Genomic DNA, 18,706 nt, shown 5'->3' with positions numbered 1-18,706 from the left:
ACCCGAACCGAATCAGGTATCAGAGCGCTTTACATAGCACCAGTAACGTTACATGAGGACACACTTTCATTTTAGGCACGGGGAGATTAAGGGATTTGCCCAGAATCACAGGAGGTTTTGGCGTCGTTACCGAGACTCGAACCCAGATCCCCAGGTCCGAGGTCGAGCGCCCTAGCCGTTAGGCCAACTCCTCTCTGCTTCAGCCTGGAGCAGTGAAATATTCAGTAGCAGGTCTTCTGCAGTGCCGGGGCGAGCCACATACTGTTGCTCTTGTTTTTTCATTGTTTTTGAGGGAGCTCAGTCCCTCACAGGCACCCCAACCGGCTGGCTTGGGGAGCCCTCCTCCCACTGACACAGACAGCTCACAACCCCACTGGGCTATCTTCTCGGCTTGCGCAGGAGCCGACAGTGCTGTTATCCCCTGGAGTTAGGTATGTGGTGACCGCCTGCTACCCCACGACACAGGGACTGAGCTGAGGTCAACTCTATTGGGAGTCTGTCAAGCTCTCCCTCTCCGTTTTGCATTAACCCCTAATGTGATGGGGGCCCGGGGCAAAAGTAGAAACAAGGAGGAAGCCACACACAAGTCCCTACCTGAAATATGTAATTTAATTGTATGCTGAAACCTAGGCCCTAGCCCACCCCAGGGATAATTTTTCACTGGGCAGTGGAGTCTCACATGCTTATCCTTTGGTGGGCATTCAAAGTTTATCAATCAACCGTTGGGCCAATTTGGACAATCCTGGGCTCATTTTACACCTCACGGCGAGCTCTAGCCTGAAAAGCGGTATAATTTGGAGGGACCTGTTTCCAGTGGTCCCTGACCTTTGTTTGCAAAAGTCCAGATCTTTCCCTCATCTGGTCTTCAGGGGTTTAAGGTGGACATTCTCACTGTCCCTTGGAGAGACCCACTGGTCCTGGAGACAACTGATGAAGAGTCCTTAGTCCTTTTGGGCATTAGGGAGTTTGTCTTTCCAGTTGTCCATGGCTGTCACAAACAGCACCAACAGCCCTCCCTCTCCCTTGTACAAAAGCTTTTAAAAGGGGGTGAACAGTACTAGAAGCCAGGCACCCATGGCCAGTGCTAGGGTGCTACATCACCTCTCCATCCCTGTCCCAACCATCCTGAACAGCATGCTCAGACAGCAAGATTGCATCCTCTGGGAGCCACTAGTCACCTCTGCTTTTGGGGTCCCAGGTTTGCCCCCTCACTGACATCAGTGACAGTGCCTTTTCCACCACAATATCAAGGAGTAGCCCCCTCCTGTGTTGACTTCAGTTGTATTGGATTCCTCTTTTGTTCAGTGGGTCCAAAGCCCTGGCACAGTGTGCCTGGTAATTAGCAGATGCAGATTTTAATCCCATCCCAACACCTTCATCCTTGGTCACTGAGGGAAACACTGTTAAATATGTTTTTGTGTGGGGCAGCCTGTGTTCCCTCAGCTGGGGAGAAATGTAATTTACTTGGCCCGGCAGTGTGCTAAAATGCCTGGGCTCTCATCCCGAGCTAAGGCAGAGAAATCTGAGAGTACGGGAAGACCCATGAGATGTACATGTATGGTCTTGTGAAATGTAAATACTTACTGGGAACATCTTTCCTACTCCAGTTTCATAACTCACAGGACTTTGTAGGCCTAAGAGAAGAGACACTGCACTCTACGACAGACTTCCCTCTATGTATATAATAAAGTTTCATTGCAGACAAAACAGTAAATGACTCTGACTTTACCAATAGGTGCCCATTATTATTATAAGGCCTACTTCAGGTCAAATCTAACCTTGTAGAGTCCCCTTTGCACCAGGTTACCTGTGTGTAGTTACTCGGCTGTGCATGGTGGGAGTCTCCCACATGCTGCCCACAGAAATGTGCACAAATGCGTGCATGTGTTCAGGTGTAACCAGCCAAGTGCCTCTAACCCTAGCTGTGATGCAGTGACCTTTTCTTAACAAGCAGACACTGGCAGTAAACATGTGCAGTCCAGTTGCCATGCAATTATTGGGAGTGAGAGATGTAATGAGGCTCAACCGCAGTAAAAAGTCAACAACAGGGTGATCCACAAAGAACTAAATCTGAATATTAAATGGGTGGAACACATTTTGCAGTGCTAACAATAAACAAGTTTAAGTCAAAACCACACCCATTATCTAAACCCTTTAACTTGGGTTCTGCGCATCACTATTGCAACTCCGAAAGATTAAGGAAAGTTCAAATTTACTGTTCTAACTCTAGTCAAACTACCACTGGGGTAAACATTTCATTTTGACAAGTGCAGATATATTATTCCCATTCCAACCCAGAACAATCTATAAGAGCTTCACTCAGTCAATAATGCTATTACCAAAACAGAAGGTAGAGGAGAAACAAGAGGGTGTTACAGCTATGGAAGTGCTAATGTTAATGGATGTGTGGTTCCATAGATGTGGTGCAGAGTTTTTGGTAGCTGGGTCAGAAGAAGAGATTCTCAAAAGCTTTAAATGTGCAGGGAGTTTTGAGGTTAATATCATGATGGATTCAGGTTCTATATAGGCATTGATTTCCGAGAGGTGTTGTAATAAGTATTTACATGGAGCTATAGAGTTGCATACCACTACCATCCCGCTAGCCATATATAGTGAGTTCCCGTCAGATATTTCTGACTTTTTTAAAGACTTAATTTGTTAAGAGCTCATTGGGAACAGTGTATGCACATAGAGTGGCGAATGACTTTATAAGCTTGTCTCATCAGACCATCGGATTAGGGTTGACCCATATAATAGTACATAGGTCTGCAGTGTAAAATGAACAAAGTATCTGAAGTGTGGGAATTACATGATTTTCCAAATGATTATATAAGGAGATTTTGAGTTTGTTCTAAGTGGTCTCTTTAGCTGCATGTTCCTCTGAAATGTAAAGTCTTTCCCAGAACCCTCCAGAAGGCTGTGTATATGGGCCCTTTATATTTTCTATAAATGGGTACCTTTTATACTATTAAAACATTGTCTGTGTTGGAAATGGCCCTTTTTGCAGGGTTATCCCCAAACTTTTTGCTTCTTCCTCCCTTATTTTTCCTGGCCTGTGGTTGTTGGCAATAGTACTCTGGGCACTTTACCACTGCTGATCAGTGCTAAAGTGCATATGCTCTCTGTAGAAATTGTTATTGTGATTGGTAATCCATGATTAGCATATTTTTGTTACCAAGAAGTCCCTAGTAAAGTGCACTAAGCGTGTCAGGGCTGGTGATTCAAATGCTACTAGTGGGTCTGCAGCACTGGTTGTGCCACCCACATAAGTAGCTCTAAAATGGTGTGTCAGGCCTGCCACTGCAGTGCCTGTGTGCAGTTGCTTACTGCCATGCTGACCTGACCAGTGTCCCCACTTGCCAGGCCCCACTCTTTCCTTTCTGTACACATTGGACACCCCTACGGAAGGCCCCAGGTACCCCCCTGGGCAGGGTGCAGTGTATGTGAAAGGTAGGGCATGTCCTGATGTAGGTGACATTCCCTGATAGTGAAATACTGCCAATTTAGTTTTACACTATTGAAAGGCTATCTTGCCCATAGGCTATAATCGGGAATGCTGTGTATAATGTTTACCTGCATATCTTCCCATAGGAGCAAGATAGAAGATTAAAGTCTGGTATCCCTAAACTCAAAATGTATTAACACATCTTTTAGGAAGGGGTTTTTTAAATCCTGTGTTTGAGAACAGCACTTTTAGAAAGTGGCTGTTCTCTTGTCTGACCTTTCTGTGTGCCTTGGCTTGTTTGTGAATTCACTGTCTGGTTTGTGAGTGACAGGGGCTGGGGAGCCCCCAGGAGGCTGGATGAGTCAGCCCTAGGCTGAATAGCTGCATCTGCATCTTGAGTGGTGTGCGGGGATAGTACCTGGGGCTGAATAGGGCTGTGCCTGCCTTCCACAATGCTGGCTCCACCTCCTGCTGGGCAGCTGACAACCCTGCCCCTCTCTCTGAAAGGAAAGGAGAAGACAGAAAAACAAAGTGCTCAGGAACTGACCTGAACTGGTTCTGACTAAGCCAAGGCCTTTCTGCCTCTAGAGAACAAAGGAAAGATTGGTATAAAAACAGCTATCCAAACTACAGAAAATTAGATCATCCTGGAATCAAGAAGTAACCTCTAACAAGGAGAAAGCTGGAAAACTTTAGAGTAAGGACAGTCCTGCTGTGTGTTTGTGGGCTGACCAGCAGTTGCTTTGCTGCCAAGTAGAGGGAAAGGACTTTGCTGTTGCTTTGTCCCCTTGCTTGAAGAGATCTCCAAAGGCCTGAGAAGAGCTGGCCTCCTGTTCAGAAGTCCCAGGAACAAAAGAACTTCACCCCCAGCTTCCCCCTGAACTCTGCTGTATGAGTTCTGCCCTTCCTACAGTGCTTGATCCAATTGTGGGGCCTCTGGAAGTTGTGCTTGCTTTTTGGAGAGCTGGACAAGGAGAAAAGAAGACAATCTGTAATTTCCATGCATCACTTGCTTGCGGAGCGCATCGTCGACAGTGCGAGGAAATACCCGCCGTCGCAAAGATCGAGATCGTCGCAGCGCCTGTCATCGCTGGGTGAGATCGCCGCACCGCTTGCTTGCGGACTGCATCATGTCGCTGCGAACTTCGTCGCAGAGACATCGCAGTGAGAGGAGAAGATCGAAGCTGCGCATTGCCGCCGCACCTGAGATCATCGCTGTCCCGAAGATCGTCGCATCGGGCCTGTGCGAGACGCTTCCTACTCAAACTTACCACCGGAATCCATACAAGGTATCGCATCCCTCCCCATACAGACCAGATTCGTCGCAACATGCCTGCTGCGCCCAGCTGGGCTGTTGCATCGCCTCCCCAGGGTCTCGAGAGTGACGCATCACTTGATTTTCAAGGCTGCAGCTTCCATTTGGAACTTTTGTCGCATCTACAGGTACTTTGGGGCTAAACGTGACACAACTGTGGATTATTGTGACGCAAACCCTAGAACTCTTTTAAAATCATATTCTTGAACTGTGTATGTTGGATTTTTGTCGTTTTGGTCTTGTGTAGTTTAAGTAAAGGTACTTTATTTTTCTAAACTGGTGTGGAGTCAATTTGTGGTGTTTTCACTGTGTTACTGTGAGTGTTGGTAGAAATACTTTACACATTGCCGTTGATAAGCCTGTCTGCTCATGCCAAGCTACCAATGGGGTGAGCAGGGGTTATCTAAAGAGTGTATCCCCCTCACTCTGACTAGAAGCAAGGGTCCCTATTTGGACATTGGTACCTACCCCTGCCAACTATAGACACCCAGATCTAACAGTCTAATTGAGTGGATTTTTAGTGCTGTATAATGGACTTTGTTTGAATTGCACTGGCTTCATTAAGATTCCATAAAGGGGCTATCCAGTGTAAAGAAACAAATTATTCTATTGTGACATTATTCACTGGATGGCTTCTTTAAAAAACTAGTTACAATGCTTCATGTTTTTCTTGGTTGGACCAAAGAAATGCTGTTGCACAGCTTTTTTGTTTGGTGATTGCACGCATGCACTCTGGTGTTGAACATCCATGTATTCCCTGTTTTTTATTTCTACTGCAAAGGCATTATGTCCTTAATTCTTCCTTATGATGATGTCAAAAAGATTAATACATATGAGTATAAACAGTATAGATCAAGACCATTGCATATTAATTATAACCTTTCTCTTTTTACTATCCTGTGCTTTCTAGGGTATCTTTAAAAAATTACCAGTGGCTCCAGGCTATGGTCTTTGCTATTGAGGTGATCAATAGAAAATCTACGCTGCTACCCAACGTCTCTCTGGGTTTCAGGATCTATGATTCTTGCACAACCGTGCAGCGGTCACTCTATGGGACCCTTTGGATGCTCACAGAGCATGTGAAGCCTGTTCCAAACTATAACTGTCATGGGAGTCGCCCTCCAGCTGCAATTATTGGGGACTCTGGTTCCACACGTTCCATGCTTCTAGCACGCATCCTTGGTCTGTATCGATACCCGCAGGTACCACACTATAATTATTTACTTACTCTAACTTGAGATCCAGCGCATTGCTCCCCTACTATGTCAGATCACAGTTGAACTGCCAAGTAATTTAATAACATGATGAAAACTAAAATATTAAATGGGCATGCACGTTCAAATAGCATCTTTATCACAACATTTCAGGTTGTATTGCACCTTACAAGAAAATTAAAATTAATGTTAATGAAACACTCTGATTTCATCTGTTTAAAAATTTCCACCAGTTCATTCCAAAAAGATATGCCTTACCATGTCCCCCCATGAACCTTCAGCGAGGTTCTGTTAAGAATTAACCAAATCCTTTATGAGTAATTTTAAGAAGGATGCAAGGCCAACTGTCAAGTAAGACAGGTGTGGCTCACTGGTTAGAGGCGGCAGACCTGTAAGCAGAGAACGGCCCGGGACCAAGGTTCAATTCCCAACGCGGCAGGGTCTTGGACCAGGGTCAACGAACTCGATAATTCTCGCCTCAGTGCCTACTCTAACCAGGGAACACACTCGGTAACTCTGGGCATTAAGCTGGCCTCATCTCTACAACAGCCCCCCACAGATGCCGGGGATGCCTGGTTTCACCCTGGAGATACCCAGAAAGGGACCATCTCACAGGGAAAACCAGGACAGGTTCCCCAGCGGTCTACAGCGCCAGGACAGTGTAACAGTGTGCTTTACAAGTATCCCACGTTTACATTTACATTTAAGATGGGAGCTTAGGAAAAAATTTACTATCCCAATAAAACAATCATGTGGATTCTGATCCTGCATCTCAAGGCTAGAACACATTTTAGAACTACGTCTGATTCGAGAACAAGCAGGGCAGTGGATTTTGCCGGGTGGTGTAATAATAGATGAAAGATGTCAGAAACTAACATGGGGTGAAGGGAGTACTAGTACGGCCTGGCGGAACACTCTCTCAGAGTCCTGGCAGTGATTTAGGGGCATATGTAGGAAGCGTTTGCGAATCCCAAACAGCGTTTTGGTATGTATGGGCCACATAGCAAAATAAGGAATCGCAAAAATTGCGATTCCTTATTTTGCTCAAGCATTTAAGGAATCGCAATTTTGCAAATCCTTAAATGCTATGAAGGGGTGCTTCGCAAATTGCGATTTTGGCTTAAGGAATCGGAAAATGCCGCCTACTCCAAGTAGATGGTATTTTGCGATTTCCTGTTAAAGTGCATTTTAAAAAATAAATTCAAAGTGCCATGTGGCGCACAAGCAAGCCCTTATGTGCGCCACATGTACATACATGCACATTCCAGGGGTGCAACAGGTGTCCTTTGGACACCCTGGCACCCTTGGAATTGCGATTCTCAAATTGCGATTTTCTCATAGAAATTCGCAATTTTCGAATATATCCCCATTCATTCCTATGGGCCTCTTGGGAAGCAATCACCTGTAGCCTGTGATTGACACAGTGATTGACACTTGCATTTGCCAATGGAGAACTGGCAGTACCAAACATTGAACTATGTAGTATCTTAGTTATTATGCTTTTCATGTCATCCACTGCTCCACCAGTGTAACTCTTTAGATATGATGTAACATAGAATGTTGGTGTATGAAATCCACAGTTGGAGAAGGGCTGAGCACCTTGCCGGCTGCTTCTGGTGGGGCTGTATTACCAATCTTGTAACCAACTTGAATAAATCCTCTTGAACTTCATCTACATGCGTAGAGTGATTACTACAATTTTATGGTGACGAGGACCTCAAAGAACCACGCGTGTCTACCTCCCAAGACCTCCATCTTCAAGTGTGGATAATCTGGTAACCTCCTGTCAAGTTAAAGAAACTCTTCTAACTACAGCTGCACTTACTCTACTACTGGCACATTTCAGCCCCATTAGTGACCTCCCACTGGTCGCCCTCAAAGCAAAAGTGTCATTTCCAGTTTCTACGAAGCTCAAGTCTCTGTCTGCTGTTCCCACAGCATCTCAAAAGGTCTGTTCTTACTGTTTCTATAGTCTGTTTCAACTGGGAAACATCCTTTACAACAAAACTTTTACAACGCAGTGCTTTTACAACGCAGGTTTTACAACGAAAACCATTACAACGCATTGCGCTGGGGGCGCTCTAGGATAGGGAATAGATTTAATTTACTATCCAACACCTTCCCTAGTGTCCACGCGTACTGGAGTTGGAATAGTAAATTAAACTATTCACTATCCAGCACCCCAAAGCGACATGCGTTGTAAAGGTTTGCGTTGTAAAAACTGCGTTGTAACAGCATGCGTGGTAAAAGCATGCGTTGTAACGTCATACATCCGTTTCAACTGCATCGCCTGGTGAAAAGTATTCTTCATTGGTTTTGTGCAGTGTGTGTGCCTGACAACTATTTGTTTTGGAACACACTTTGTCTAAAATGACGTTTCCCAGACTGTGTGGCTGTTCAGTGTCTGCTTTGGAACTGAGCCAAGAGACATATTTGAAGCTATTGTATCACCACTATTCCGAGTTTTTCATCTCTACAGTGGCATTTGCTGGGAGAATGATGCCACATGACAAGTTGTGTTTAGGGTCAAACAGCTGTGGTGTCAACAAACCACAACTAACAGTACGTCAAACATCATCTAGAGGAAGCTGTACCACACGTGAGCCTATCTGTTTTTCCAAGGGCGACTTGTCATGTGTGGTGCAACATCGTTTGTAACTTTGTGTGTGTTACTGTGCGGTTGACTGAGACTACACGCTTTCAGGTGAGCAGTGACTTTTTTTCCCTTTTGGATACCTTTTTGGGTTGGCACTGCGACATGGCAGTTTAACAGCTGCCATTTGAACATTACTGCACGAGCGTTGCACGAGCTCCAGCGCACGCATTAATTCAAACGCGTGCTGTCTCTCCTCACCTGCTATGCCGCCGTCATACGATACAAAAGGGGATGATGAACGGAGCGTTTGAGCAAATCAAACACTCACCCCCAGTCAACTGATCTGGGTTTAATCCATCACCATTCTTTAGCCCACTCAGCCACCCCAGTTCAGACATGGCCATATGCAAATCAGTCTGAACCTGTGCCTCATGGGAACAGTCCAGCCCGAACTGCCAAGCCATGTCTTCCCTGGACCGGAAACAAGCATCCTGGGACCGGTCTCGAATTCATAATCCTCATCAGCCAGGCTATCTTGAATCCAGTGGCCAAGTGAGTGCCTCCGTCATACTGCATGCAAACTCTTCTTGTTTCATGTTCTGTAGAATGTTTGGCGCACACAGTTGCCGCTATCCATTCGGCTCGGTATCTTTATTGCGTGCCGCCATCTTTAGTTTGTCTAAGCTCCTTGTTGACAACCATGTTGCCGCCTGTTTCAACTGAGTTGTTTTTCAACCATCTCAATAAAGTTTCAACAAACTTATCCTCCGGTCACGTCGTGACGCAGCAACATGGTGAAGTATTGTCTTTCACTTTCTTCTTGGGAGACGTTCAACTTTTGAAGGTACTTTTTCCTGTCTACGTACATTTGAGGATTACTGTCAGCTGTACTGCCTTGAGATTGGCAAGCGGTCATAATGCCACAGGAACAATTTTGGCGAGCATAATTAGATGGCAAGCGGTCATAATGCCACAGGAACAATTTTTTTAACGATAATTACATAGCAACGAGATGTTGGCATATTGTTGCAAGGGGTTCCGTTATGGATCAGTTTCTTTATCCCAAAGTTTTTCTGATGGGTCCTGTTTTGTCTGCCTGTTCCTACCACGGTGACAGGCACACCAGTGACTTTTTGTGTTTTAAAACCTACACAGCGCATAATAATAATAATAAGGAAGTTTATAAAGCACCTGGTTACGCCCACCGGCGTGTCTCCGCGCTGCAGTAAGTGAGAGATTCAGAACCCCATACCCAGACTGAAGTGCCAAGTTTTAAAACACCTTTACAGTCAGAGGGTAACGATCGTAGCAGCAGCTTGTGGGCTCTGCCACCGCCCACTTACCACCAGCATGTATTGTTTAACATTTATTTTACACATTTATGTATGCCAAGGTTTCCTTTGTTTCAAGTGCTGGAATTTGGGTTTTAGTCCCCTTTTCCTTGTTCTGTATTTTATAAGGTTTGGTGATGGGTCCCAGTCTCTATCACCATGTGCACAATTTCTGTACCTTCATAAGGTGTTGGTGTTTGGTCCTGTTTGTTACGGTGCACGTTGTTTTATGTTCTAGTCAATGGTCTTCATGTTCTTCATGGCTCTACAGTGCACAACAACAGACACTCACCCATATTCACTGCTTCTTGTTTAGTCACTCTACATTGGGTGTCTAGGGTGTGTTTTGGGGTTTTCCGCCCATATTTTACAATGCGCAACAACAGACTTTGACTCAAGGTCATCGTTCTTTGTTGTTTCCCTACACAGGGTATATTGTACAATGTGTGTACTTCAACATTAGGTGTCTGGCAGGGGTTTGAGTCCCTTTATTACAGTGCACATTGTCCTTGCCTCCACACGAGGTCTCTCGCAAAGGTTCTAGTCCTGCTACTTTAGTGCAGAACACTGACCTCTTCTCGAGGTTTGTTTCTTTATTACAGTGCACACTTTCACCTCATGGCTCACATGTTGCGAGGATTTTTGTCCCGCATTTCCACAAGGTTTGTATCTTTAAATACAGTGCACACTTTCACCTCATGGCTCAAATGTTGCGAAGATTTTGTCCCGCATTTCCAATGCACATTGTCTCTTGACCTCTCCTTTTGTGCACAACACTGACCTCCCCACGAGGTATGTTTGACCTCTCCATGAGGTGCTTCCTTACACGTACATGATATTACACATGTTATTACATGATTTATACCATCCTTACAGTGCACGTTCTTACCTTCCTTAAGGTGTTTAGTGTGGGTTGTTTGTTTTATTCTACAGTGCACAATAGTTTGATCTTCTCTTGTTCTCTTCTTCTTTTCTCCTGATGTGGTTTGCTCTCTCGCATACTTACCTGGCCAGTTGGTGAACAGAGAGTACTCATTGATGGTTTATCTTTTTTTTCTTTATTTCTTTCTCTCATTTATAGAATGGAGGATGCAAATAGGTTATGTTTATCTGTTTCTTTAAGATTTTGGGTTGCTTTCTTTTTCTATACCTCTGCTTTATTTCTCTCTAGTACTCTCCTCTCCATTTCGTTCTTCTAGCCTCTACATCTGATTCTATATTTCTCTTTTCTCTTTTCTGTATCCCTTCTGGAAGAAAGGAGGATATGTAGTATCTTGGTTATTATGCTTTTCATGTCATCCACTGCTCCACCAGTGGAATTCTCTTGATATGATGTAACATAGAATGTTAGTGTATGAAATCCACAGTTGGAGAAGAGCTGAGCGCATTGCTGGCTGCTCTTGGTGGGGCTGTATTACCAATCTTGTACCCAACTTGAATAAATCCTCTTGAACTTCATCTAAATGGGTAGAGTGATTACTACAAACTACGTGCCTTATTTTGAGTTTGGTGGGTGGGTAGATCATAACAAATGCCATGTATTAGGATATAATGAACTTGTGTAAAAAGGCAAGAGGGAAATCCGCCATCTTTGTGTCCAAGTACTCATCTGCCAAACTGCAAATCAGGCACCATATTTTTATGTATCATATGTATATCGGGTCTAATTCTGCTTCTGCCTCATACAGCAGTGAAAAAAGAAAAAACGACACCGTGCCACATCAACACAGCTATAGTATGCCAATTGGCAGGGTCCTATAAACAGATGAAATCAGTGGGATGTATAGTATGGGTATGGCATAGACTTGTTCGATACTTTGGATGCATGATCCCAAACTCACCTGAGCAGCCACTGCTTGATATCCTATGTTTGCCAGTGATGGCAGAACCCAGGGCATGCACCCAACTTCTTCAGCTTTGGTTCACCAAACTGAAAGAAATGTATCCCAAATTGTCAAAGTGACATGCCCATTTATGTTTTGAAGCACAAACTGCAATAACCATTTGGGTTGCTGGCAGCACATATTACATTGTGTGGAACGCTAGACAAATAAAAAGGGCATACAAGCGGGTCCATTGCTACTGTTAATTATACTGCATAACTAGGGCCTATCCTGAGTGTTCAAATGGCAACCTTATGCACTGCTTCACCTTAAGCACAGCACCGCCTCGACTGGTTTCAGGGGCCCAATTCTAGGACCTTGAACATTATCACACATGGTTGCATTGTCACCGTCAAAGCAGCACAACCCGCTATCCCTTTCTAGCTGCTGGAAACGCCCCTCATACCCTAGTCTTCACATTGATAATCCACTGTGAGGTTCTTGCGTTGATATTGTATTTTAATAACAGGCATGAATTAAATGTCCTGAGGATGGTACTGTTTATCCTTGCACAGGGATCGAACCGCCGTCGACATCATATACACTATATGCGTTTGACTGTATTAATATAAACAGGTCACAATAGTGTATTCATGTCTCATCGGTCTGCATGATTAGATTGTACGCAGACCCTTTTTTCGCCTTGCCTGGCCCTCTCTTCTGTATGCCATACTTGTCTATATGTGGTAGTTGGACCCAGGCTGTGTCCCACTTGGATCTATATGGATAAATGACTACCTTAACTTATGATATATTAAATTCTGTCCGACTGGACAAAGGATCTAGAAGCATTTGATCTATATTTATTTTTTCATTTTCCTCCATTGTCTAGGACCACTGTCTTAAAAAATATCACCTTAAGCATTGTCAGTTCTTTAACCACTGCAACACCGCAGTCAAAGTGAGGCTCTAGAATGGAAGTTGGGAGTAAGTTTGCAACCATGAGACAATGTGCTTCACTTGTGTTTTACCTCCAGTGTTTGTTTTTAGGACAGCCATTGGAAATGTTTCACTTCTGCAGGTCAGGCGCCCATTAGGTCAAGTTTCCTACCTATTTCACAGTAAAACAGAGGCAGCATCCATTACACCAGTGACTGTCTCTGGTGCAGATGGGCACAGTTTTCTAAGATCAAAACACTGAGAATTGGCTTTATAGGTTACCAGAATGAACATATTTGCAGTTAGGGAGTATTTTACAAAATAGTCACAGCTCTTCTGCCATATTACACAATAATTTATGTAGCTGACACCACTCACCAGATGGAAGCTAAGGTTTTATTCTACCCCAGTCCACTTTATTTATATTCATTCTACCTATTGTACTTTTTGGGAACAACATTTTCTTAGGACAAATTGTAGTTGTGTGGAAATAACCTACAATTAATTATTGATGATTGCTTGTAATTCAAGACACTTACTTCCCTCTAAAGTGACGCAAACTCACCTAAGGCCCGATTCCATTCCGATACAACCCTCCAATCCATCTCAGACTACACTCCTTCCAAATTCTGTCACATCTGTTTTAAACAATAATGCTAGAAATGTCGTCCACCCTTATCATTCATTGCACTGAGAAGAGAGCAGAAAGTGTCAAGGCGTTCCTATAATTACCCAGATATAACACCTGATGAGACACGCAGTCTGCAGCAAGTCTTCCCTTATCAATATATGATGACAATCAAGCAACATCCCTTGAATATTCATTATAGAGGTGTAGTTCAAATTGACACCCCCTTGATTCTCATTTTATTGAAGATATGTCTAGGACCCTTTCTATGGTGCCTATAATTTATATACCACATTCCTAAAACGAAGTCAGAGTTTTTCATCCCTGATAATGTTTAATATTTAAGGAACAACACTCGACCCCTCGGGCAAAGATGTCCTTCATCCCAGATTATCCTGCAAGATGCCACCCGAAGACAATCTTGATTATTGCCAACATTCACAGAAGCTGATGTTTCCTGCCTGAAGCTGATAAGAACTGAGTACACAAGGAGAGCTGCTACCACAGCTCTTCTTATATTGACAGGCCAAGCTGTCAAAAAGGTTTGCAGCATGCTACTTCCCAAGCTTCCAACTAGGTATGCAGTGCCCCGCTTCTTCAAAAGAATCTCTAGTTCGCAAGCTGCTCTACTATATGCTCTCCTAGGGTAGAGCATAGATGTAGGTTTGGGGTGCTAGGCTTAAAGATTACAATTTAACCATTTTAGAAATGTTCATTTTATTCTCGTTGTTTGCAACATTCCTTCTTGTTGTTTTTATGATATCCTGTGTGATTATTTTAGATCTGCTAAGAAAAAGGTTCACCCTGTTGTAATAAATACTTTTAATTAAAAGTGTCTGTTCCTCTTAGTACTGTGTGTGTGCAGCTGTGAAGAACAAAATAGGATTACTGTTACCACAATGTCCCAATCCCCTTCAGAGATTGTTAGTAACCCAAAAGCAATGATTTTATTTCAACTGTGTATTGAGTAGAGTTCTGCGGAACTACAATAACCTTTCACGTTTAGAGTTAGTGCAGTGAATTTAGTTCACCTAGGTCATCCGTAGGTGGGAAAATAAATCTTGTAGACCTATACCAGACCCGTAGCTTACACAACAATAATACCCATTAAAAAATGTTGGCTCAATAAAGACCATGATAGGTGCCACTACTTAAACTTCCGGTGATACTGTGTTTACTTTGACCTAATACCAGGCATTATATATGCCCACTTTGCGTGGGTCCTCCAGAAGTGGTCTAGAATTTAAGTTCATCAACATTATTATGGTAATTCCTGACTTGCATTGATGTTTATTATCTCCCTACAGATTACTACTCAGGAAATATTCTTTTAAACTCTCAATATTTTTTTTATCAGATCAGTTACTTAGCAACAAGCCCACTCCTGAGTGACCGGAACCAGTTTCCTTCCTTTTTCCGGACCATCCCTAGTGACGACTTCCAGTCGCGTGGTCTGGCACAGTTAGTGATACACTTTGGCTGGACTTGGGTGGGTCTCCTGGCTGATGACAATGACTATGGTCAACTAGGCATCCAACTCATAAAACAAGAGCTTGTTCGATCGGGGGCCTGTATCGCCTTCTTGGAGAACATCATCACCAGTCGACCGGATAGGAATTCATTACACATAGTTCAAGTAATCAAAAGCTCTACAGCCAAAGCTGTTGTCATTTTCTCTTCTGACCCCTTTGTAACTCCAATTATGAATGAGATGGTGAGGCAGAAAGTGACTGGAAAAATATGGATAGCCAGTGAGGCCTGGTCTACATCCACTGTCCTCTCCAAGGAAAAGTATTCAGAAATTCTTACTGGCACCGTTGGGTTTGCAGTCCACATCGGAGAGATGGAAGGCTTTGAAGAATATCTCAGCAATGTCCAGCCTTTCCTACCTTCCACTGAATCTTTTATTAGACAGTTCTGGGAGGAAGCTTTTGGATGCACGGACCAAAAAACTCTCCAAGTAGTTGGTGACAAAGAAACAAATCCCTGCAACATCAATGAGGAAAACGATGTGACTCTTGCAAAATACATCGGCAATATTGATTTAAGAATAACTTACAATGTCTACATGGCAGTATATACAATTGTTTTGGCTTTGCAAGATCTCATTTCTTGTAAGAAGGAGGAAGGACCTTTCTTTGGTAGGACATGTGCACAAGGCATGGATTTCCAAGGATGGCAGGTAAGTTTTTTTTAACCAACCACCATCCATATAAACAACCACTGAGACAGCCAATAGGGCTGTCTTTTGTGTAGCTCAGACACACAAAATATAGGCAGAATGCTGGCACATAGTCACAAACACATGCATACATTCACCCATGAGAGACCAGACCAACATCCAAAAGCATTCTTTCACACAGACCAATGTACATGAAACAACACATGCATATCACCCTTTTATGTATATGCACCACCAATGTATATACAAATAAAAGATATATAGAAACACAATATCCATACAAATAACATAATAGCATTACAATTAGTAAACACGCAGGTCCACTTACACTCACACACATGTGGATGGATGGATGCGTATAATAACGGTTTGGGAGGTGAAGGACTGGTTATGTGTTAGTAGAAGAATGCACAGGTAAAAGATAGAAGGAGGGAAGGCTAAAATGCTTACCAGATGGAAGTGAGTTTATTTGTATGTGATTGGGTGTTTTTGAACGGATGCATGTATGAGTGAATCAGTTGCTAGTGGATTTAATTGGTTTACCAAATTGCTGTACGAGCAAAAGAACTGGTGTAGGTGAATAGTTCATGTATAGGGCTTGTTCATCGCCTATGAATATATGAGATTTTAGAGCAATGAAGTAGTATGGTTGAATGGGTAGACACAAATTAGGATGTGGGTGGATGATTGGCTGAATGGAAAAGCTTGGTAGACCAGATGGATGTTTAAGGTCATTCTGTTGGACGATAAATGCATGAATGAATGAGCTCACAAGTTGTTTGGGTCCGGAGAAATGTCTGTGTGTGTGAGAGAGAGGTTGTGTGTGTGCGTGTATGTGTGTGTTTGTATGCCAGGTGAACTCAAACAAAAACAAAAAATGATGCAATCATGGTAACACTCTGACTGTCACATGTAAGAATTCTTCAGATTCATCACTACTAAAAATACTATAGGACTTCACATGTCTCTTCTCCTAAGATGTTGCTTACTGAAAGCAAGCTCCCAGACCTTAGCACTACACAGAGTCTGTCATCAAGCTACCTTTATATGCTGCTGTGCTGTCTGGTCAGTCAGCAGATAAGTGTCGCTAGGAGAGCAATCAGGTCGACAGAGAGATTCATATGCAAACACAAAATCTGTTCAAGTCATTGATTCCGAAAAGGAAACAGATTGGTCTGCATAATGAACATGTGCTGCACACTTAACCTATTTCAGATGCCCTCAAAGCCCAAAGGAATCTCTCTTTGGGTACAAAAATGGCAACCTTTAGTTGGTTTTCTAGATCTCATTAAAGCAGCACCTTACTCATCACCTCCATACTGTCCAAATCAACACCTTCTTCCAGTTCTTGCACATTTAGGTCCTTCATGGACCAGTGAGGAGCATTTCGCACTTCCTCTTCGTAATTAGAAGCAAGCACCATACATAAGAGTTGCAGCCTGTTTCAAAAGAAGTGAGTGACTTCCTGTATTGCATTGTGCACCTTTACTAGCATCCCCTGGCCATCGCTTGCAAAGGTTTGGACTCTGAACATTAACATGTACATCCCTTCTCCCCATTTCTCCATTCTACAGCTTCTCCACTATGTGAAAACTCTTGGTTTGCAGAAAAGAGATGGTGTGGAGCTGGTCTTTGATGCTCAAGGGAATCCCCCAGCTCTCTATGACATTGTGAACTGGCAGAGAGGTCCAGGAGGCTCCCTGAGACATGTGAAGGTTGGGAGCTATAATGCCAGCGCCCCTCCAGAAAAGATCTTCATTATCAGCAACAGTGATGTCCTTTGGTACAATGGGATGTCACAGGTATACGATGTACTTATGAGAACCAGTTTTTGACTTCCACTGTGTAGCCTATACTTATTGTCAGTCATGATCAGCCACATCCTGTCTTTTTATTGGCTTTCAATGTATTCACCAGTTTTTTTATAAGGAAATGTGTATAGAAATATGATCTTTTCTAGACAAGGTTCGATTTATTTCTGTACTTTTACAAGTTAAACAGTTCCCGTTCATCATCAGGCCTTTAAATGTTCATTTTCAGTGATTCAGCTGTTTCCACGTGGTCCTTTTTGGAAGGCATTTGACTTTTATCCTTGGCAGACATTCAGCTGTTCTCATGGTTATCATTTCAGCCCACAGCCACTCACCAGCGTCACCGGCATAGCTGGGGGGGTGGGGTGGTCCGCCCCAGGCAACAATATTTTCGGGGCGACGGCCACGCGGCCCTGATGGCCCATGGTGCCGGCCTTTATAATTTATTTGCAGACACTGACACAGTGTCCCAAAATAAATTATATAGGCAACCGTAATGGGCCATCAGTACCGCGCTGCCGCCGCGTATGTGGGTCCCAGAGCCATCAATCTTGCAGCGTGCGAAAGCGCTACCAATGATGGCTCTGGGAATCACTTTTGGCCAGCCCCCCCTGCGCTCAATGCGCAGCAGTGACGTGCGGCACCACAATGCGTGGGACGATCTATTAAATTCAACCGTGACAGGAAGTGAAAATCTTGAAGCAAAGCCTACAGCAGGTCCAAGTTGGTGACCAGTGAATTTTCATGCTCACCTGGAGGCCATGACTGGACTGGACAGTGAGTGTGCCTGCTCATTTTTGTTTTTAAAAGGGCCTTCCTGGTGCCTTAGTCTGTGTAGCCCTGGCCCTGCTTAAACACATTGACCCAGCATTCACGCATTGTCGTCTCCAACATATATAAAAGGCCAGGGATTAGCGACGGGGCAGGAGGGGGGTTCATAGGCTGTTTTCTCAGCGCTGCCATGGCTGTGGCTGGGGTTGCAAGAAAATAGAAAAAGCTAAATACTTGCTGAATTTGCTAATGCGTTCTTTATATTTTACAACTGCCCCAGATATAAAGCGTGCGGGCTTTGTTAATTATCTCTCAAACCATTTTGCATAATTTTGTCATGTTCTGCCATTCTATAGCAATGCTTGGGGCAACCATGTGGCAGCCTTCTATTTTCACTGCGCCATCTCTCTGTTTATTAAGCGGAGTCATTTCAAAACATTACATTGTTAGTTGAAGTGGTATCACACGTCTGTTCATGCTCTAAAAACACAAAAAATTACATCACACAACCTTTTATCCAGATAACTGGCTACTACTATGATAAAGAACAGTGGCAGTTAAAAGCCTCAAAATATAAAACTCTACTCACTTTTGAAGATCAGCAATGAGATGGATTAATTAAAACAAAAAAGGTAACTAAGCTGGCCATAA

The 18,706-nt window shown here is 43.5% G+C and overlaps 1 protein-coding gene across 1 annotated transcript in view; it reads left to right on the top strand.

The window, feature by feature from the left end:
- The window catches only part of LOC144797867 (vomeronasal type-2 receptor 26-like), a 124,357-nt gene that overhangs the window by 68,804 nt on the left and 36,847 nt on the right, over positions 1–18,706 (top strand). The window contains exons 3-5 of the mRNA XM_078668669.1: positions 5,671–5,962; positions 14,649–15,473; positions 17,048–17,237. Of these exons, the coding sequence (XP_078524795.1) occupies positions 5,671–5,962; positions 14,649–15,473; positions 17,048–17,237 (1,307 nt within the window). The remainder of the gene's footprint in view (positions 1–5,670; positions 5,963–14,648; positions 15,474–17,047; positions 17,238–18,706) is intronic.

This window comes from Lissotriton helveticus, chromosome 12 (genome assembly GCF_964261635.1).
Source record: "Lissotriton helveticus chromosome 12, aLisHel1.1, whole genome shotgun sequence".
Taxonomy (NCBI): domain Eukaryota; kingdom Metazoa; phylum Chordata; class Amphibia; order Caudata; family Salamandridae; genus Lissotriton; species Lissotriton helveticus.
The sequence above is the reverse complement of the archived record's forward strand: the minus strand, read 5'-3'. Positions and strand labels throughout refer to the sequence as shown.